The 23,445-nt window shown below is 43.8% G+C and overlaps 1 protein-coding gene across 1 annotated transcript in view; it reads left to right on the forward strand.

Moving 5' to 3' along the window:
- GRID1 (glutamate ionotropic receptor delta type subunit 1) overlaps positions 1–23,445 on the forward strand; it is a 791,729-nt gene that overhangs the window by 501,454 nt on the left and 266,830 nt on the right. Inside the window, exons 6-7 of the mRNA XM_030940876.1 lie at positions 10,392–10,562; positions 23,215–23,376. Of these exons, the coding sequence (XP_030796736.1) occupies positions 10,392–10,562; positions 23,215–23,376 (333 nt within the window). The remainder of the gene's footprint in view (positions 1–10,391; positions 10,563–23,214; positions 23,377–23,445) is intronic.

The following is a 23,445-nucleotide window of genomic DNA, read 5'->3' on the forward strand; positions in this document are numbered from 1 at the left end:
CTCTTTTCCTTTCTTTTCTGCTTTCCTTAACTCTGTCATCCACATCCGTGCAGCTGACGAAGTAACACCGCAGATGTATTCAGTCATCTTTCTAGCTGGATGGTAGTCCGTCGTATTAATTCCATTACTTCCTCTCTTCTTTCTTTTTCTGTTATTACATCAGAGGCCTGAATGAGTGTGAGGAAGAAATAGCTGAATCTGACAGTTAGTGAAACTCTTGTGTCTCCAAATTATCCCATTGATATTATCATCATTTTTATTCTTCTCATAATTAGCAACAAAGAGCACTTGAGGAACCATTACTAGCCTCCATATCAGTAATTCATCACCTTTTTGTTTTGATTAAAGGCTTTTTTGAAAATCCAATATAATCTATGGGCTTTCTCCACAGGAAAATGCACATATACTTGTATACTTTGCACTTTTTGGAATGGCAAGTCCTCCTGAAGCCAGCCGTATAGCCTGGCTGAATACACATGTTCCTCTGAACAGGGGAAATCACATCTTACCCCCTTCCTTAGTGCATACTATAAAAAGGACAGTTTTGCTTCAAATCAGTGAATTAAGTGTGTGCCTTTTGGGAGAATGTGAGGATTGGCTTTTCTTTAGATTTCTAACTTTTCTTTGGTCTTAACGCTTTGCAAGTGAAGTAGAGATTTGCAGAGGTTTCTTAATAATTTATTTGACTCAAAATGCAGATTTTCTAAGATTCAGTGTATTCTCAGTAGAGAATTAGAGACAGCGATTATTTTTATTATGTAGTGCATGAAGCAATTTCTCACATTTTAGTGTATTCACAGAAATCTTTTATTAAGTGTGGTATAAGGCAATAAAAGAGTCTTTTTTCACTTTCTGATGACTGGCAAAAAGGATATGATGTTAACTCGAAACTCCATCCTTCATTTCTTCTCTACTTGTTTTTATTGTTACAATATTCTGGTTATTAAATTGCAAATACTTCTCCCATTGAAAATGGAACTGCTCCATCAGTATTTTGCCATCGATCAAATCCAATTTCATCATCAGTTAATGCTCCAAATTCTAAATTTTACCTAGTTCTAAAGATGACCATTTACAGCCACCTTAGCTTAAGTTACCATCATCTCTCACAGGGCTAATCTCTTGAATGAGCAGTACTGATGAAATAGGATTTATGGGTGGAAACTATTAGATTGTAGGAGAAGAAGTAACAGAAATTTAGGGATATCTTTCTGGAGCAACACACAAAATAAGGTGGAATCTTCAGAATATTTACATTCTTTCAGTCACGATAGTGAGATTATTCAAGAATACAATTCAGATTTGGCCAAACGGAGGAGAGTGCACATGCCTCTCTTGGGCCCCTCAGAAATAGCCCTCTTTCTAATATTAATGACAAGAAACTTAAGAAAAGGCAGTCAAATGAAGCAAATATAAATTATAGCATAATAACTGAGGGTTAGTCAGTCACAAAGTCAAAACATATAGGGAGCTATTTGGGAGGCAGATGTGTGTCCCAGAAAACGAACAGGGTCATGAGCTAAAGAATTTAAATTCTGTACAAAAGGTTTAGTAGTATGTCTTCATAGAAGAATAATTAGCCTGAGTGACACTCACAAAAGGAAAAATGACCAAAAAAAGCCAGATATAATACATTTAAAAATACTTAAAAATAGAGTCCATCAAGAATAACATCTATGAAGGCCAAATATAAAATGACAATAGGAACTTTCAGCAATATGTGAGCTTCAAATTTAATTTTTGCCTTGCATGTATTTGCCCAACTGTGAAAACCCTGAGCTTTTCACTTATGACTGTGCAAGGAATAGGACATATAAGATAAAGTCTAAGAACGAAACAAATGTGGAGCCTGATAAGAGATTTCTACATAAAGCTGGAAACTTCTATCTTCAGTATAAAGATTAATGAGAAATGAGCACACTCTGCAGAAGGAGATGGCAAGGAAAATTTTCAGTCTTGACTGGAGTTGCATGGAGCGGGGAGGTTTCTTCAGAACTGCTAACTCCCATGCAGGTTTGTGATCCAAGTTTCCACTATTTACGGTGTCTTTAAAAAGCTGAAAGGAAAACTTAGTTTGTAGTGGTTATAGATTTGTAGTGGTTATAGATAACTAGTCCTCCTAGTTAGGGGGTTGAAGCAAGCATAAATAGTTTTTGAAGTAATGTGAATCAAAGGATTCATAAGGAAGTTTTAAGGAAAATGAGATTACATTCATGATGGAAAAAAACAAGGAAGAAAGAGAGGGTAGGAGAGAGAGGGAGAGAGGGACGGAAGGGGAGAGAGAGAGACAGAAAGAGAGAAGGAAAAAAAGAAGGAAAGAAAAAAGTCACCATGAGTGAGAACCAGGAAACAATAAGGTGCAGTTTAATCAAACCTGAAATAATTTTATGTATTTAGAATAATCTGACATAGAATATTAAATAAGTGTGCTTAAACATGTTTCAAGAATAGAGACTGGAAAATATGAGCAAGGAATAAAAGGCATTTAAAAAGCAAAATGGAAAAGGAAATGAACAGAACATCAGAAAATTAAGAATCTAACAATTGAAGTTAAAAATCTTAGAGGAGAGGTTGAATACCAAAGTGGATACATATGCAGAAACAATTAGTGAACTGGAAAATATGAAGAAATTGTTTAGAATGAAGCCTAGAGAAACAAAGAAATAGAAAATATGAAGGAGAAGTTAAGATACATGGAAGGTAGAATGAAAACGTCCTACATGCTTTTGATTGGATTTCTAAAATGAAATATGAGACAATGGAGAAGAAAAAATAATAAATGATGTTATGGCTTCTAATTCTCTAGAATTATTGAAAGAAACCAAATGCCATACTCAGGAATCCCAAGAAACAGAATAAAAATTAGAAGTCCATATCTGGGTACAGCATAACATGCTACTGTAGAACACCAAAGACAAGCAAAAACCTAAAAAAGCATCCAGACAGAAAAGACATGTCATCTGCAAGGCAATGACAGTTAAAATGATTCTTAATATCTGGATGTGGTGGGCTGAATAATGGACTCCAAAGATATCCAAGGCCTAGTCCTAGAACTGCGAGTATTACCTTATATGGCAAAGGACATTTTGCAGATATGATGAAGTTAATGATCTTAAGATGGGGCGATTATCTTGGGTTATCTGTAGCGGTCTTAAATGCAATCCCAGCATTCTTATAAGAGGAAAGCAAAGGGAGGTTTGATTGTACAAAAGAAGAGGAGGTAATGCAATCATAGAGGCAGAGCTTGGAATGATGAAGCCACAAGCCAGGGAATGCTGATGGCCACCAGAAGCTGGAAGAAATGAGCAATATATTTCCCCTTGGGACTCCAAAAGAGGGCATCCTGGCCACCACCGAGATTTCAGCCCAGTGAAATGGATTTTGGTCTTTGGTCTCCAGAAATATGACAGAATAAAACTCTCTTATTCCGAGCCACTAAGTTTGTGATAATTTGTTAATGCAGCTGTGGGAAACTGACACACTGGATAGCAGTGGAAGCTAGAAGACAGTCCCGTATTACTTTCCATGTCTAAGAGAAAATAGTAGTCAACTTAGAATTATATCTTTCAAGAGTGAGATAAAAATAAAGGCATTTCCCAGTAAACAAAAACTGAGTTTATCACCAACAAACCCAAATTAAAGGAAATTCTCAATAATATACTTCAGGAGGAGGAAGATGATCCCAGATGTAAGGTTTGAGGTTTCTAAAAGAATGCCAATAAACTAATGAATATTGGTTACATAGACAAATATTGGCTGTATCAAACCATAGAAATAATGCGTAATAGGAAAACATAAAGAAAGACTGAATTAAAATACTGGAGGTTTTTAACGTGTTAGTTGGGATAATGGTGAGTGGAAGTAAACGTTAAAGAAGAGAGTAAGAATACTTATTAACTTCATACTTTGTTAGATATGCATATTAAAATATCTAGAATAACCAATAAAAGATAACATAGAGAACGTAACTGCCAAGCCAAGGTAAATAAGTGAAGATAGGAAACAAATCATTTTAAGGGGAAACAAGGAAGAAAGAGAAAACACCCAAATATATAATATAAATAATATGATAGGAAACAATCCAAATATATAAGTAATCATAATCAGTATAAGTGGATTGAGATTTCTACTAAAAATTCAAATATGGATGTAAAATATCTAGTATATTAGGTTTACAGGAATTCCAACTAAAATGTGAGACAGAGAAAGACTGATGGCAAAGAGATGGAAAAAGTTAGAGCAGACAAATGCTAACCAAATGTAGCTATTTTAATATCAGACACAATAGATGATAAGGCAAGATGTATTACTAGAAATAGAATATCTATATGATGGTAACATTTAATTCAGCAAGATGCTATCTTTCTACACTGTGTGTAACTAGTAAAAGAACCTGTCAGCCAGGCATGGTGGCTCACACCTGTAATCCCAGCACTTTGGGAGGCCAAGGCGGGTGGATCACCTGAGGTCAGGAGTTCAAGACCAGCCTGACCAACATGCTGAAACCCCGTCTCTACTAAAAATACAAAAAACAAAAAACAAAAAAAAAAAAAAAAAAAAAAAAGCCTGGCATGGTGCCATGTTACCATAGTCTGAGCTACTCAGGAGTCTGAGACAGGAGAATTGCTTGACGCTGGAAAGTGGAGGTTGCAGTGAGCCGAGATTGTGCCACTGTACTCCAGCCTGGGAGACAGAATGAGACTCTGTCTCAAAATAAATAAATAAATACATAAAATAAAATAGCCCCAAAATATATTGAAAATAGCCAATATTCAAAGAGAAACACACAGGTTTTTAATGGACCTAAAAATGACCATTGACACCAACAAGTGAACAGCGAGTGCACATGAAATGTTCATATAATACAAACTGACCACACGGTAAGCTACAAAGCCAGCCTCTCTACAAAGAACCAACGTTAGATGGGTTTGTAGTCTGATTCTAAGAAACATTCCAGAATGCGGAGAAGGTATCTGTCATGGGTGACAAAGGCTTTGTATCTAGAATAAAAAAATGCAGTCCCACAAATTAACATGCAATAGAACCAACTCAGTGGAAATTGGACAAAAGCACAAATGCAGGAAAGGCAATACAAATGATTCATAAGTGCATACGAGATATTCAACCCTATTAAGAACTAGGGAAGCGAAAATAAAATTTAACAATGCTCCAACGCATACTTACTGTCAAATATTAGGAAGTCATACAATATCAGGTGTAGGCAAGTATGTAGAGCAACAGAAACTCCCATCACAAATGATTATAAATTTGTAAAACCACTTTACAAAAAGGAAAAATGAAAAAATAGCAAAATATAGAATATAAATGACAGAAATCAATCCAAATATATAAATTTATTTTGTACTTTACATATTTGCTGTTACCTAGTAAATTTGAGTATGTTCCTATTTTCTAATCAAGGAATTTTAATTCTCGATATATATCCTAAAGAAATTCTTACTCAAGCACACCAAGACACACGCACAAGACAATGTACATGGAAACTTTGTAATAGCAAACAAACAAAACAATCAAATGGTAATCAACAATAGGGTGAATAAATTGCAGTATAGTCATACAATGTGATTGTTCACAGCTTCGAAAATGAATAAACTAGAACTTCACCTACCAGCGATGAATCAATCACTAATGCTTAATGTTCGACCAGTGGTTATTAAATGTTGGTGAGTATTGGAATTATCTGGAAAGCTCATGGGGTACCCAGAGATGTTTCTTGTTAAAGTGGGACAGGACTGGAGCTTTGTAATTTTGTTAAGTTCCCCAAATGATACTGATACACAATGAAGTTTGAGAAACAACGTGTTAGAGCACAATTGTGAGAGGCATGCACACTGTTTAGCTTACCCAAAGCTAAACAGAACAAAGGAGACTAAGCTGTATGTTATTTCGGTTAACACTATACTAATCAGAGCATGACAAAGGCTGCTTCTGTGAGGAGGAAGGGGTAAGCATTTGAGAAGGAGGCATCCAACCAAGATGTGGGTAATATTTTATTTCTTAGCTTGATTAAAGACACACTGAAATTATTTTATTATTCATATTTAATATATGTAATGTTTGTACATAAGATATATTTCACAATATAAACTTTAAAAGTAATAAAATACAAAAGGCTTACTTTGAGCCTGTGCACTCCAGTGAGCATCTGTGTATGATACGTTACTTTTGTTTGTGCTGCTGTTGTACTGACTTCTGATAGTGTTGTATATACATTGTCTTGCTGCTTCTGCTCATTGGCTGCACTGCTGGAGGAAATGTTTGCCCAGGTCAAAGGGAAAGTTTGTTTTCCAAGAAGCCACTTGGATTGCCCTCTGCATACTTAAGAAGGTCCCGAGGTCAGGGTATCTCACAGTAGTACAGAGATTGACCTGATGTGTGCAGCCAGGAAGTTCAGTCTGGTGTGTGCGGCCTGACATCAGTGAGCAGGGAGTGAGTGCATCCCTACACTCACCCCTGTGGCACTCAAGGGACCCAGGAGGACCAACAGGACAGGAGCAGGGCCTGGCATGAAACTGCTAGAACTGACTGATCTCAGAGGTTTGGGACTGAGGCAAGGAGAAAACTGACCTTTTTAATTGCCCCCCAAGGAAGTAGGGAAGCTGCTTCTGTGGCTTCTTAGATTCTGATTGCAGATATCTCTGGATTGTACAGTAAGAATAGTCCCACAAGTGCAAGGAGGTGGGTGGGAGTACATTGGCAGCCAGCATACATGCTCTGATCCAGAGCACATGGATGAGAACTGGGTTAGGGGAAACAGGAAATTCTGCAAGGTACCTGCAGACCCTCACAGTGAGGAAGGCATATGGCAGCTAATGGATTGGAAAGGGAGCCTTCAAGAATTCCCGGGTGGGTAGAATGGAAAAGAAACAGTACAGACTAGGGCAGCTGGGGGCAGGGGCTGAGCCCACTTGATGTTGTGGCTGCCCTTGGCCCATTTAGCCAGTCACTCCAGGTGCTGCCCAAGGTTGCCAGGGAAAGTGATGGTTGTGCTTACAGAAAGGTACTGTGCAACTTTGTAAGTCAGCTCCACTACAGATTTCCAAGGTCCTGCTTGGGGTGTGGTAGGGAGAGCTCAGTGCTGCTGATTCTCCCTCCAGAAAGTTGAGGAAGCAGGAGAAGTTTAATCAAAGGACTTCTAGGAAAATGGCCTGTTATTCCTACAGTGCCCTCTGCCATCAAGAGAATATGAGAAAAACAAAAGTCATGAGACACATTCAATTCCTCTTGGAGGTGTACTGGCCCTGATTCTCCCTTTTCTGCATAATCTAAATTAGGGTCTTCATGACCTCATACTTTTTCTAGATTAAAAATTCCCTCCCCAAGTCCTTTATATTCCATCTTCAAGGTAAAACTAACTAATCTACTCATTGCTTTTTCTTATATTCCTACTTCGTGTTAGATTATAATGTGATTTCTCTCATTCTGTATCCTGTGTTCGGGTCAGGGCCTTGGTCACCAAGGCAGCTAAGAGCAGAGCTGAGCATGCACATCCAGGCTCAGCTGTGCCCTCTGCTCCCCTCCCTGAAGCCCAGCTGTGTTCTAGGCCTGCTCCATCTGGTAGTCCTGAGATATGGACATTGTCAATTTCCCCACCTTTGACTGTCTGTCGGTTCCAATCTAATAAAATCATCTTCCCTTGAACAGACTTTTGTCTGAAATACAGTTTAGTAGTTTAAGCCCAAATCCAATATGTAATAGCATTTTAGTTCTTTTGAAATCCCTGTAATTCAGTATATTTAGAAACTATTAATTATCTTAAAAGAATACAAACCTTAATTTTTTACTTTCTCCCAGATCCAGCATGCGGTTTCAACTGACCAGGCTTCACACACATATCAGCTTCTTAAGACAGCTCCTGAAATACATTGTTTACCATCTTACCTTAAAAATATTATGTTCTTGTTTAAATGATTTTGAAACCCTCATTACTAATTCCTAACCTCATTAGCTTCCTCTTTACCATCATATTGTCTCAAAGTTAGAATGTGTCACATGCGAGGAGGAAGATTTAAGACCTATTTCAAAATGTAGCTATTTGTAGATAAAATTTTGTCTTGTGATTTACCACTGATTTAGTCCCTTCTTAGAAAGAGTGAACCAGAGCCCTCTCTTCCACTACTGAAATTGTTGGCTTGTACAGGCTGTCCCTGACTTAGAATGGTTTGACTTACAACTTTTTGACTTTTCAATGGCGTCAAAGTGATACACATTCAGTAGAATACCCAGTTTAGTACCTATAAAACCATTCTGTTTTTCACATTCAGTACAGCATTCAAGAAATTCCGTGTAAGATATTCAACACTTTATTACAAAATGGGCTTTCTGTCGGGTGACTTTGCCCGACTGTAGGCTAATGCAAGCATTCTGAGCAAGGCTAAGCTGCAATGTTCATCGGCAAGGGGGATTAAATGCATTTTTGATATACAATATTTTCAATGTATGATGGGTTTGTCAGGATATAAGCCCATCTTAAGTGGAGGAGCATCTGTATGTGTTAGCTTCCATTTTTGTTGTAATTCCCATGTTGCACCTAGCTACAGAGATGGGTGCTCTCTTCTCTGCTCTCTCCTCCAGTTTTGTTCCTCTCTAATCCTCTCTCCCTACTGCAGTCAGAGGTTTTAAAAACTGTAAATCTATGGCTTGTTTGAGGCCAGATCCTTTCAAGGGCTCCTTGTCTCCCTTAGTATGGGCATTTTGTGGGGTGTCCTGACCGTCTGTTCTCCCATCTGACCCTGAATGGGGCTCTAGCCCTGCCTCTGACCACTCTTCCTTCTGCCTCACAAGCATTCCCTGCAGGAGGGCAGTCTCTCTGTCCCTCTTCAGGTTGCCTAAGGCTTTAGCGTTTCACACTCCCTGCTGCCTCTACCCTCTACCTGGAACAGGAAGCTATTGGCAGCTCCCTCTACCTTCCTTCCACAGCAACCCCAGCTCCTCAACTGCAACCCTGCCCTGCCTACCAGCGGCACTTTGGCTAACAAGTTCCTCCTCCAGAACTTGTTAGCCAGAAACGAAATCTGTATTAGTCAGGGTTCTCTAGAGGGATGGGAGTAATAGGATAGAAGTATATATGAAAGGGAGTTTATTAAGGAGTATTGGCTTACACGATCACAAGGTGAAGTTCCACAATAGGCTGTCTGCAAGCTGAGAAGCCAGTCTGAGTCCCAAAACCTCAAAAGTAGGGAAGCCACAGTACAGCCTTCAGCCTGTGGCCGAAGGCCTGAGAGCCCCTGGAAAATCACTGGTGTAAGTACAAGAGTCCAAAAGCTGAAGAACTTGGAGTCTGATGTTCAAAGGCAGGAAGCATCCAGCACAGGAGAAAGAAGGAGGTTGGAAGACTTAGCAAGTCTGCTCTTTCCAGCTTCTTCTGCCTGCTTTATTCTAGCCATGCTGGCAGCTGATTAGATGTTGCCCACTCAGATTGAGAACGGGTCTGCCTCTCCCAGACCGCTAACTCAAATGTTAAAATCCTTTGGCAACATCCTCACAGACACACGCAGGAACAATACTTTGCATCCTTCAATCAAGTTGATACTCAATATTAACCATCACAAGTCCACCCCTTGTCAGATTCCTCATGGAAGCCCTATTGTGGAAAGAGCTCCTGTGGTCTCCTCCCCTTGCTATTTCTATGCTCCACAGTGGATCATACCAGGATGGGATGTTGTGAGCCTAAATGAGTTAATGTGAGCAGAGGGTTTTGTGTAGTCAATATGGACAGCACATAGATTTCCTCAGCCCTGGAACTCGGCATATTCCATCCTAGGATGTCCATGAGATTTATGGGACAGGATAGGGCCTGATTTGTTCCTGGCTGTATCCACAGTACTTAGTACAGAACAAACTTCAGAGATGTAGGTAGATTTTGTGGAATGAATAGTGAATAAATGAATGGATATATTCTCAAAATTCATATGCAAATATTTTGTAAAATGAATGTAATTCTAGAAGAATTCAGGGAAACTCATTGTATATTGATCAACTATGGCAGAGAAACCCAGCTTTCCCTGTCAGAATCAGGTAGGTGACTCCCAAAAGAAAAGTTAACCTTTCTCTCTTGCTAATGTCTACCATGACCTTTGACAGCATTGGTTCCTAAAAGCTTCACACCTGTGGAAACCAGTGCTTCGGTGGTTTAGCCTCAAACATCTTTTTCTAGCCTTCAGGGAAAATGTTGACTAATCTTGTTTGCCCCTAAAGGATAGCAAGTATTATTTGTGAATAAGCAACTAATGAACTGTGTGACCTGGGCCCAATCCCTTGCCTTCTTTGGCATCAGTTTTTCAGGCTGCTGGCCTAGACGCCTCCTGATAGGTCTCTTGCAGAGATAGTTCATGAGTGGATGGTAAGCATGGGCCTGGTTATTTTTCTAGGAAATCAGTGACCCGGAGATCTTGGATCTGGTCCATAGTGCCCTTGGAAGGATGACCGTGGTCCGGCAAATCTTTCCGTCTGCAAAGGACAATCAGAAATGCATGAGGAACAACCACCGCATCTCCTCCCTGCTCTGCGACCCCCAGGAAGGCTACCTCCAGATGCTGCAGGTCAGTGCTCAGCCTCTTCTCCCCAGTGCCCTCCACCAAGAGTCTCACCCACACCCTTGGCCAAGGGAGACATGTGGGGGCCTCCTGTTGCCACCAACTTCAATTACTAGCTCTGTCATTTGTTGAGATTGAAACCGGCCGACTGGGCAGTGTCTCTGAGCAGTACCAGCAGGCAATTATGCCTGTTGTCAGCAGACAGGGCTTATTGGCTCACTGGGTGTCTCTGGTATTTAAAAGTTCATGCATAGAGGGTAAAAAGATTCCTGTCTCTTATGTCTCTGTGATGACTGCTTTGTGGGAATGTGTTCGTCTGGCAGGGCTGGGGATGGAGTCTTCTTTGGGAAGTGATCATTTTGAACCTGTTTTAGGCTCTTCTTAATACAGACATGACCCTTGCAAAGCAAATTGGGACTATCCCAGCACATAGGTTGAGTGCTGAGGCTTGGGTCACCCAGGACACTGCTGGATGCCCAGCTGAGCAGGGAGGGGCAGGACAGCAGGACCATGACATGGAACCCCACGCACATGGTTCCTTCCAAGGCCAGAGGTATCAAGTGTTTCTGGCCATTCCTTCAACCCTAAGTATGTGCAATTGGCACTAGCTTGTCTTGGGCCTTGGAATATGATGGAGAGCTATATGCCTGGTGTAAGAGGTGGTTTCTCTCTGGGTGTTTGGGAGCAACAGGGAAGCAGTGTGGAGAGTACCCACTGGCAGCCTCAAATCCACTTCTAGGTTAGGAATGTGGTGCCTCAGAAAACTTTCACTGATGCTTAGTGAGAGCCACAGGACAGAAAGAAACCCTTCTTCCAGTTGGGTTTGTGGAAATTGCCCAGAAGTTTGTACATGTGATATGCTTTCCCCTCAGCATTTGAAACTAGTTCCACCATCTTTACCCAGCCAGGCATGAGGGATAGAAATCAGGGTTTCCGAACAGAGATGGCTGTACCTGCCACCTGAGTATCAGCCCCACCCCATAACATTTTGTTCTCACTGTATCAGGGGCCACACATTTTGTAGAGGGAATTATTGGAATCTTGAGTGGGGTGTGGACATGTGTCAAATTTGCCAAAGGAATGAATCTACTCTATAATCTCAGATGTAGGGAGAAAAAGGAAACATGTCTCAATGATGGTAGGCATGATAAATGTGTTCTTGGTTGAGGTGGAAACACAGCACACATTGATTTTAGCTGGAATAATTTCCATTCCACCAGTGTCCTCTGCTCCAGGTAGCCCACCAGAGTGTCTGGGGTCTTTCTAAGGTGGTAGAGGGGTGGCGAAGAGAGTGGACCCAAGGCCCCTGCAGCACTCATGGACTCAAGAGCCTGGGCACCCGAGTCAGAGTGAAAGGCCCTGGTGCAAGAGTTTATGTTGAAGTGCTGCTGGTTTATTCTGCCTTCCTCTATGTGGAGTCTGTAAGAAATGGTGAAGGCCAAGTAAGTTCCTTTCACTGTGCCTCTGTAGTCATCACTCCCAGCCTCCATGTGGATGGAAACGGCCTTAGACAATGGGACTCAGGGAGAGTGTGCCCATTCCCACCCAGTGCACCTGGAGAGGGGAATCCCTTTGCTCTCTGTGGGGCCAGAGCCTGTGAAGGTATCACTCTCTGCAGGGTCTTTCTAGCTTCTCTCTCCCTTGAAGGGCTTCCTCCCTCCAAATACATGGCACCCTTGCCTCATATGCCCTAAATCATTCTCTGGGTCTTAATTAAACTGCACTCAGTGTCCTTGAGGAACAAAGATGGGGCCACTTTCCATGGCACAGAAGTGTCTGCAAAGGTTGGAGCAGGGGAAAGAGGAAAGTGCTTATTGTTGGGACCTGTGATGCCATCTTTTGCTGTGGGTGAAAGGCGCAGGTGGGCCCCTTGGTTGCATATCAGACACATTGGATACAAAAAGTCTTTTCACTGGAGTAGAGAGAAAGAGAGACTGAGGGGTTCAAAAGGGAATCTATCTGAGGGCCTACTTAAATGACACGTGCCCATGGAGAGGAGAAACAAAGGCGCAGCTCCCAGATATGTGGCCGAACATCATCAAATGAGGTAAATGCAGTGTCAGACCCAGGAACCCTGGGACACTACACCTCCCTCTGTTCCTGCTGAGACCCAGGCACTGCATAAAGAGCAAAGCTTAAGTACAACACTACAGGAATCTTGTAGTAATAGCAGCAACAGTAAAAGAGGAATCAAATCACCTGGGTTCAAATCCTGGTAACTCTAGTTACTAGCCAATTATTTCATGATTATTATTTGTTTATCATTCTGTGCCTCAGGTCCCTCCTCCCTAAATTGAGGTTTAGAGTATTACCCCCCAGAGCCATAATAAAAATTAAATGGGAGAACATACGGAAAGCATTCAGTTCAGAGCTGAGCTATTAGCAGTACAGGTTGAATATCTCTAATCTGAAAATCCAAAATCTGAAATACTCTGAAATCTGAAATTTTTGAGTGCCAAAATGACACTAAAAAATGCTCATTGGGGCATTTCAGATTTTGCATTTTTGGATTAGGGATGCTGAACTGGAATTGGAATATAAAGCAAATATTTCAAAATCTGAAAAAAAATCCCAAATAAAAACACTTCTGGTCCTAAGCATTTAAGATACTGGATACTTAACCTATTATCATCATTACTGAGGGTGTGGACAAGTACATTTAGGGTTTCCATGGAAAGGCTGAACATAGCCTCCTTTTTTTTTTTTTTTTTGGTGTGATTTAGTCTACCTATCTCCAAAGTGTGCTTTTTAAAGGCATCACTGCAGGTGGGAGGGCAGTTTCTATCTTTCCAGCCCCTTATCACAGGTTTTGTGTACCACTTATTGTCCACATCTCTCCCATGGGTACTGAATCATAGCTTTCTTGCTTGGGAGTTGAGAGGCTATGTCTTTTAGACTCATGTAGCTCTTTATACAAGACCACAAGACTCTGCTCATTGAAGACCCTCGATAAGGAATTAAAGGATGAATCTATTAAGAATGCAGGTCTCAATACAATACTGACTCTAGATGCCTCTCTATATATATATATGTAAAACACTTTATTAAAGGAATGTCTGTCTCCATTTGTTGCATCTGCTTCCTTGCGAGGTGGTATCATGAGAGGAAAATGTGGATTCATTTACTCATCCTGCCCAGTAACTACTTAGGCATCTTGTAGATTCATCTCATTTACAAGCCATTCCCTTCCAGTTTCCTCCATAGCTATTACCACTTCTTTCTTAATGAGAGTGTGAAAGGCAAACTAATTTCTACTAGCCTCTAGCTGTGAGATTTATCGAGAAGACTCTAACATGTTTGGAACAACTAACTCAAGGAAAAAAAAAAACATTTATGTCATGGATTATTAACTTTGTCTTGACGAAATTAGTGAAGATCCTTTTGGAAATGGAGCTCTCCAGTCCATCTTTAGTCCCCCCCACCAAATGGCTACTCTTGGGAAGATCATTCTGGTTTAGAAGCTTCTGGGAGGACCAAGAAGAACAGGGAATTTTTGCAATAGCATCCATCCCTTGGCTTCTCTATTGAGCTGGCCTCAGAAACTCTGTCATCCTCTATGAGGCCTGTGGTCAGGGCTTTCTGTGCTCTAAAGCCAACCAAGGACTATTATAGCAAATCAATTTGGTTCCTATTTAGCAGAACAAAAGGCCCTTGGAAGAAAAATACCTAAATATGTGACCCCTAGTGCTTCAAAAGCATTGCCTTTGCCAGCATGCAGCACTGTTGTTTATTTTTCCCACAAAGCACTGTCTTATTTGTGTGTTTCTCATTCTTGTTTCCTTGATAAGTTAGTTTAGGATTTGTCTGACTCAGCCAGTAATAAAAGTGATAACCAGTCCCTCAGAACCCTGAGACTTTGGTAAGATTTCACGGACATCTTTGCTCAGAGGAGAATCTGTAACGTACTCTGTCTCTGGAACTGTACTGCCCTGTGACATCAGGGCTGCAATTGAAGTAAGAGGCATATTATCACATAGCTATCCCCCCATTTATATTCAAATGTGTTTCTAAGGGGTGACAGGCAAATGATATAAACTGTGTTGTGTGGTCACTGTGGAGCCAGATCCCTGACTTAAGCTTTGGGGGCTAACGTGGTATTACCATAAAATGGTCCCTCAGGTTGAAATTTCTCTTCTTTGTGTGTTTAAAAATTGTCGAATGGCTTGATGGAATCGTTCTTCCTCTGTGCTGCACACAATCTATTAGAGGATTTCAACCCCTCTCCCTCTAATATCCCTTTTTTTTAGGGCTTTCTGTACTCTTCCATGGCTAAAAGGTTTTTGTCAACCTGTTGGTAGAAGCCTGTCCTCTGGAGCTTCACCAAGCCTCCACATACCAGCTACCTTGGATTTCATGTCACTTTCAATGGTTTACTTAGCCCTAAAGATCCGTATGGGAGCATTTAACACAGAGAGTGGGGAAGGCTTTGTCGGAGACAATTGCACAGGTGTTCTCCTTGGGTGCAACCAGCTGCTGTTCTGGCTGCAGGTGGCCATGCGTGCATTTGGAGCCCAGAAAACCTTGGGTGTGGACAGATAACCCTCTTTACTCTTCACACCATCCCCTCAGATTCAGCAGTGAGCAGAGCTCCCTGCATCCCCCGTGCCCTCTGTTACCATCTGCTTCCTCCTGAGGCTTGGCTGTGGTGCCCTATCCCAGGACAGCTGGACTGGCAGCAGTTTGGCAGAGAGACTTCACCTGGCATAGATTTCTCAAGCTGTGACATCTGTGTGTCAACTTGTCCTCCCTGCTGGACCCTCTGTTAGCTGCTTGTCAAACTTTGCTGGCCAACCACAACCTGTCTGAGGATTTGGTCAGAGGTCAGTTCCTGCTGTTTGCCTCTGTGATGTCTCTCTGAACAGTCCACTTTGCTTGATTAATGACAGAGGGAAGAGAAAACTAGGCTCTTTAAAAGCCTGGAGGAAATGCAGCCTTTCTTAATGAAAACATTTCCCACACTTCCAGCTTTGGTGTTGGGAGGATAATGGTCTGGTTCTGACCCTGGCCTGTGATTCATCTTCCTTCGCCTCCAAGGATGATTTTTACCTTGATAATGCGGATGCACAACAATTCCCTGGGCCCCAGAGCATAACAAATACTAGGCTGGAACACCCCAGATTTACTACGGAGAAGGTATGTGCTGCTGCCAGGAAGGCAGACAGTGTGGCCATCCAGCAGACACACCCTCCTGTGTTCCAGGGACCTCTCCCTTTCCCACTGATGGGGGCAGAGGTCTTAGCTGGATCATCCTGGGAGCCTGCAGCACTCCTGAGGACCTCAACACATTTCATGGGGGACTTACATGCTCATTATCTTTGGTCCTGATCCTGCTTCCAGGGATTCAATAACAGACCAGAGCACCTGGGCTTCCAATGTGCCTGCCTCCACCCTGCCCAGTGCTTGCCCAGGTGGAAAGTCAGTGCCTTCCTGATTTCAACAAGACAACAAATTCCCTTCTGTACAAGATATCCACTGTGGTCTGAATGTTTGTATCCCTCCAAAATTTCTATTTCAAAACCCTATCCCCCAGGTGACAGCATTAGGAGGTGGGATCTTTGGGAGGTGATGAGGGTGGAGCCCTCCTGAATGGGATTCGTGCCCTTATAAGGGGCTGAAGAGACCAGAGTTCTCCTCTTCCACTCTGCCAGGACAAGATGAGAAGGCATCACCTATGAGCCAAAAAGCACATCCTCCCTAGACACAGACTCTGTAGGCACCTTGATCTTGTACTTGCCAGGCTTCAGAACGGTAAGAAGTTAAGTTTCTGTTGCTTATAAGCCACCCAGTCTGTGGTGTTCTGTTGCAGTGGCCTGAGTGGACTAAGGCAGCCTTCACATCTCCTCGGGAGCCTCAGAGCCAGTGTTACACATGGTGGGATGTTGGGTGGGGCATTTGCATTGTAACTGCTCAAGCAGGATTCAGCCTTCGAAGCCCCTCCCCGCTGGAGAATGTGCAGTGTTTCTGAGCACTGCTCCCCTGCCCCCAGTGCTCCATCCATTTCCTCCCTCTGGATCTTGATTCCTTATTTTCTCATGAAGATCAATTTAACACTCTTACTGGTGGCCTTTGCTCCTGCTGACACAAGGTATTTTCCTAAATAAAGTATAGTTACTGATGTAATAGAAATTCTGGTAATAAATTTTTAAAAAATCAATTTTTTCATCCCTGGTCCTCAGTCAACTTCTTGTGACTCATCTCTAATTATCCAGCAGCCAAGAGTGTCCACCTGGGTCTCTCAAGAGCTGCAAGCCCCCAACAAGAGCTCACGGCTGAGTTCTCTCCTGCTTCCCAGAGACGCCTCCTACCTTTCCCGTTATCTTTCTGAGGACCCACCTCCTGCTTGGGTAACTGATGTTGGAAATTTACACCTTGCCAGGATCCTGCCATCTCAGGGAAATGCACAGCCTGAGATTCTGGTGGGAGATGGCCAGTTCCACATTTATTCACACAGAGCTCCCATCTCTTTCCCCAGCAGCCTCTATCCACCACCACTTGTCTTCTAAGAAGAGGCATCTTCTTTGCAAATGCCTTGACATCTCTTTAACTTCATGTTTCTAAGAACATGTTTAGAACTGTTATTCAACTTTCAGTAATTCCATAAATACCCATTTATGCATTTGTTATGCATTTCTTCTTACGTTAGACCTTTCACAGATGTTTCCTCCTAATTCTCATAAACCCCTCAAAATTGGGAATTTTAATTTCCACGTCGTAGCATGTTCTGATTAGGGAAACTGGCATGTGCACAGGCCCAGAGGCCTGAGAGAGCAGGGGAAGAGTTCATTGTGCCTGGGGCAAGGGGTGAGAGGCAAGAAGTTGCCAAGTAACTTGGAGGGGACAACAGCGACTGGGGCTCTGCCCTTGGTGATGTGATGTGGAAGATGTGTATCTGAAAAAGGCAACTCTATGCAGTGTGGAAAGGGAGGATCTGAGACTGGAGACAGGTTAACCAGTGGTTACCATCTCCCTAGGGAAACATAAGGGCACCTGAACTCCACCCCTAAAATGGGAGGTGACCATTGAGTGAGGACATCTGGAGGCTACCCCAGGACTGAAACCCCTGAGCTGGGCAGAGGGTGGAGTGCAGAGCACCCACCTTCCATGGATGCTGGACTGCAGCTGGCCTTTGTTCCAGCCATACCCTGCCTGCCTTCCCCACCTACCCTGCACACCTTGCTGATCTCATTGCAGAATCCACTGTCCCAAAGGCTCCCGTGGCTGAGCCAGCCTTGCTGTGTGAATGTCTGGCTTTTGACTGCAGCGGGCCACACTCTCTCCCTCTCAGGAACCAGAGTCAGGGTATTATAACGCTTTCCCCTCCACCCCTCGCCATGCAACACACACTATCTGAGCCTTCCTGTGTTGGTACCTTTTATGAAACATCCTAGGGGCAGAGAAGTGGCCTTTCCCTTAAAGGGCTGCCCTGCAACACCTCAGATCATGTGGCCCTGAAAGGTGAAAGACCCTGGGGGCTGTGGCAGCTGTGACTGTGCTGCTGGGACCTGGAGGAGGCCAGGGACATGTACACAGGTGCTCAGGTGAGCAGATTTCAGGTGGGACTGGGAATTAATATTCAATACTGATTCTTGCTTGATCTCTGACCCTCAAGCCTATAGGAGTCAGACATGTTCCCTTCATGCCTTTGGAAGGCTTTAGGGACCAAGTGACTTTGTGAGAGAGGATGAGTGGTGTTGGAGGATACAAATTCATTTTCTCAGTAGTTCTCATGTTCTGCATCTAGACTTGTGCTGACCCCAGCTTCTGGCGACATCCCTGGAGGAGCTCTCAGCTCATACATATTGAAATCAGGAAGCTGCTTAGATATTTTATTTGCCTCTTCTATTCCTTTCTGTCTCTGCTCCCTCTGAAAATGAAGATGCATGCAAAGATCTTAGAATAGTACTTGGCACACAGGGGTACTACCATCTGCATTCCACAGGTGGGTAAATCAGGGCTGCCACATTGCACCTCTCCAGGGGCCCAGATCACACTGTATTTTATTGTTATAAAGGTAAGTCTCAGAGTGTTCAACAGCTTGTTCAACATCACTCAGCAAATGGATGCTAATGGAGATCTACTTCACTTGTTCAATCAACATTTATTGAGTGCTTGCTGTATCCAGGCACTACTGTAGAGACCTGGGTCCAGCTGTGAGCAAAGCTGATCCAGGTTGGGATGAATCCAAAGCTGTTGCTGATCCTATTAGACCACTTGCCTAAGCTGCAACCCTAGTGTGAGAGTCGTACTATATGGTAATTAGTGAAAGAGGAACTTACTGTTAATCTCTGGGGTGGCTAAATGAAACCATCTAGTCCCTCTTCCAGCTCTCTCCTCACTTATAATAGAGCCCACGGGCTCCCAGGAAGGCCTCAAGCCCTTTTCCTGGCTTCTGTCTGGCCTTGACTTCACTCCCACTAGCATCTCTGACCTGGTTCTAGGTATTTTGCTTTGCTGCCAGGTCTCTCCTCTGCCATGCCCGTGGCCTTGGCACTTTGACCTGTCTTTTGCTTCTCAAATTTACTCTTACCTGGAATGCTTTTTTGATTCCTGGAACTTCATGCTGCAGTGTTCCTAGGTCACCCAGAGCCCTGGGCTCCTGCTTGCATGGGGATGATGGTTTAAATAGTGACAGCATCTGCTTGCTTGCCTTACCTTTGCTGATGGACTCTGTGCTGTGCCTAACCTAAAATATGAGGGAGTGAGGCAAGGACTTCTTCAAACCAGGCCTCATTCTCTGCACCTGTGGTCTGTGGCTCCAGCCTGGGCTGTTGGTCCCTGGTGGTCAATGATGAGTGAGCATCCATGCATCTGGAAGCCTCTCTCCTTCCACACTTCCTTCTCAGGGGCTTGACATGACCAACCCTGATACTGGTATCCAGCTATCTTCCCTGAGGAAAGGCTTCTCTTATGTTTATCAGGCTCTGGAGAGGGCCCCAAGTTTAAACTGCCTTTCTACCATCTACTTGTGATTTTTTTAATCCAAAAATTGCTTCTCAGAATTGGTTGTGAGGTTAGGGCCTTTCCTACCCTCTGCATTGCCACCAGTGAACTGTCAGCTAAAGTCAGTTTGCACAAAGTAGGTCACCTCCATGAGGATGCTGAGGTTGGAGTGCAGATGGGGGAGCCACAGATTATTACTGCAGTGTTAGATTATCCCCATGGCAGGGAGAGACAACATCTTACCAGGGAACAGTTAGGAGTAAGTGGAGTAGATGGAAACAGCTCCTTGGGAAGATCAAGAAGATGTTTTGAGGAGGTTTTAGACAAGAACAAATTGCTGTTTGAAAAAAGGAGGCTCTCTCCAAAGTCAAAGTTGGAGGGATAAAATCTCTTTTATCTGTGATTCATTTTCTATAATTTCTCTTTTTTTTTAAAACATGGTTAGTGTATGCCTTCTGAGAAGATCCATCCATCCATCCGTCCGTCCGTCTGTCCATCTGTCCATCCATCCATCCATCATTCCATCCATCCATCCATCCATCCATCCATCCATCCATCCATCCATCCATCACTTCATCCATCCATCCATCTTCTCATACATCTACACACTCATCTACCCTTCCGTTTGTGCATACATGTGTCTACCATGTGTTCAGCCATGAAACATACATTAAGTACCAGCTATGTGCTTTGATTGGTGCTGAGTTCTAGAGATAGTACTTAAAGAGCTCAAAGTTTGCTGAGGTAAACACATTTATGAGCTGACAACATATGTAATGGAAGAGGGTACATCCAGGGTGATATGTGGGCAGTGGGGAGGCCTGCCTATCTGTGCCTGGAAAAGTGCATTGCTCAAGCCTGTTCCTGTGAACTGGGATGTATTTGCCCTTCCAAGCAGACATACTTGTGCAAGGACTGAGGGCTTCCTTTGGCCTTTCTGAGTCATGTCCTGCTTTTTCCTCTTTTTTCAAGATCTCTCTGCATTCATACATTTGTTGAGTACCTTGATTCATTGTGAATAGAAGTGCTGAAGTGAAAGGGAGATTCCACTGGGTTCTGGTCAGAGCCACAGATGAGCTGGTGCTGCAGACTCTGCCCTGATGTGTAAGTGTGTGGATGGATAGGGGTAGGGGTCAAAGAGACCTGGCTGGTTAAATAGCAGCAGCTATGAGTGGGTGACAGGTAGACCCATGAATGTCTTGAGAAGAGAAATCTTCACATCATTAAGGAGTCTCAGCTTCAAGTTATTCTTTTGGGTAAAAAAAAAAAAAAAAAAAAAAAAAAAAAAAACAACAAAGCAATTCTAAGTGGTTTATATTCCTTATAACAACATCTCCATCATGGGTTTGTTTTCCAGAGGGGAGGAAGACTTAAAACACATGCAGTGGTGGGGGCTCCTGAGGGCTGGGGAGTTGCCAGCAACAAAGAGTGAATTAGTCCTGCTCATTGAGGAAATGCTCCTCTAGGCCTCAAGTGGCTGAGGGCACAGTTCTGTCATGGTGTTCTGTGTGTGGTGGGGGGTGAGCTCCCAGTGGGTGGTGGTACTTAGTTTTCCCCCTGCTGTCAAGTAAACTCCTGTGTGCTTTAGGCCCCTGAAGAGGGTCAGCCCAGGCACTGACCTTCTGCTCCCCCTCAGTTCAAGGCTCTGGTTTTAGCATACTCTTGACACCTCTGCAACATCTGGCCATCGTCCACGTACCTATCACACCTACAGCATGCAGAGACCCTGGGCATGCAGCCCACAGTGGTCAGAGCTGGGTGACAGGACAGTGACAGACAGGACAGAGCTCTTCAACAATGGTCTGTGCACAAGGACACCTACAGGGGTGGCAGTCAGCTCTGCCTGGATGTGACATGCTGGGAATGGCCCTTGAGGACTGGACAGGCATAACGGGGCAGATGTTTGTGATGCCTTGCACCTCCTATTGGCTCATCTCAGACTTCAGCTTCAGTTGCTGGAGAGTTCCCGCCACCTAAGTTCTGATCTAAGGTTCTGCTTTTGGAGCACCTGGACTAAGAAACATGAGGAAGTAAATTGCGGGCAGAGAACAAGGCACAGAGGTGTTGTAGTACAGGGACATATTGAGGAGGGTGGGAGTGAGGCTGCGGGAGGAGGGGTTCTTTTTGCAGCCCAAGGAGCCTATTTGATCTTTGCAGGAGTCCTGTGAGGCTGACATGATCTCCTATTTTTATCTGGTGATTTTGTTTTTCTAAAATATTTTTAGCAGACGACTTGCTGCTTAGGCGTTCAGAGAATGGTCCCCTTGACCCACTTTGGCTGAGGGTTGTTTGTGCAACAGTTATCAGTGGGGGGCCACAAACCTGACTGAGGGTGGACGCTACCTCGTCCTCACCCCCTTCCCTTCTCCTACTCCTCTCCTTTGTGCTCCAATGTCCCCGTGGAGGGCTGGGGTGGTGTGAAGGTAACATCTGAGAACAATGCTGTGCTTCTCTGCCATTGGGCTCCCGCTGGGCGCCTGGGAGGGCGGGTTCTGTCTTCCAGCTCCTCCACATCCAGATTGGGGTCTGTAGCCACACTCAGGAGGCTGAGCCTGGCCTGCCCACCCTGGACCCCACACATGGGTTGGGCCCCGATGCTGTAGTGTCGTTCTTCACACTGCTACCCTAGATTCTCACTCATGGCCTTGCTCTCCAGAGCTCTGAGACAGGCATGTGTCTCCTCTACCACTGAGCTCACATCAGACAACTAAACAGAAGGGTGGTCTTCAGATGGGCACAGTTGCAAATCCCAAATGTGTTCCCTGGGTGGCAGTGACTCCACTGCACAGCAGGCACCAGAATCCTCATCTCTTGTTACCACCGTCCTCGCTGTTACCTTGTCACTCAGGCCACCATTCACCCTAGGCCCATCCAGTGACCAGAGAAGTCTTTCTGAGGCCCAGGTCTGATCTCCAGCTTCCTGTATACAGACCCAACAATGGTGTCCTTCCCCCTACAGTCACCTGTGTTGCTATTCCTCCTTAGTAAGTCCCTAAGTCTTTGCAGGTCTCAATCCCTGCTTCTCTCTTGATCCTGCTCCCTCTGTATTGTATCCATTGACACAGTCGTCTTGAGCTGCTTTCAATTCCTTTAACCCAAGGATCTGCCAATGGTGGCCCACAGGGTAAATCCAGTATATTGCCTGTTTTGGAAAATAATGTTTTATTGCACATGGCTGCACCCATATGTTTATATGGCTGCTTTCAAGTTATAACGGCAGGGTTGAGCAATTGCAAGAGAGCAGTAAGCCTAAAATCTTTATGAGCTGGTCCTTTACAAGAAACTCTGGTGGACTGCGCTGTACCTGGCCCTGTCTCTTGACACCTTCATGCCCTTGCAAATGCTGTGCCTTTCCTTTATCCCACTAATCATTCAACCCTGAGCTTTCTGCTTATCCTTCCCTCCATCCTCCCTCACCTGAGTGGGTAACTTGCCTGTGTGCACATCTCAATCAGCTACAGATCAGGGTTCTCCTTGCTGATGTACAGATGCACCTCCCACTCTAGTTCCTGAGGCAGGGCAAGGCCTTATTCCATTCAGGACTCCAGTAGCTGGCTGGGTTTTTGAACGTACACCTAAAAGCCAAGGATCTTGGCATAGATTCTTGGCACCACAGCTTAGTGTTGGCATCCTGCATTCCTCCTTCTTTCTGTGGGTTTCTCCAAAGCTCTCTGGAAATGCACCTGTGGAAAGGGTTTCACTGCCTCTGTCTTTGCAGATCTCCAACCTCTATCTGTATGACAGTGTTCTGATGCTGGCCAACGCCTTTCACAGGAAGCTGGAGGACCGGAAGTGGCATAGCATGGCAAGCCTCAACTGCATACGGAAGTCCACTAAGCCATGGAATGGTGGGAGGTCCATGCTGGACACCATAAAAAAGGTATGTGTGAAGGGGCACCCCCAACCTGGCCAAAGAAAGGCCGCTTCTTATACCTCTACTGTGTTCCCC

Source organism: Rhinopithecus roxellana, chromosome 11 (assembly GCF_007565055.1).
Source record: "Rhinopithecus roxellana isolate Shanxi Qingling chromosome 11, ASM756505v1, whole genome shotgun sequence".
NCBI classification, from domain to species: domain Eukaryota; kingdom Metazoa; phylum Chordata; class Mammalia; order Primates; family Cercopithecidae; genus Rhinopithecus; species Rhinopithecus roxellana.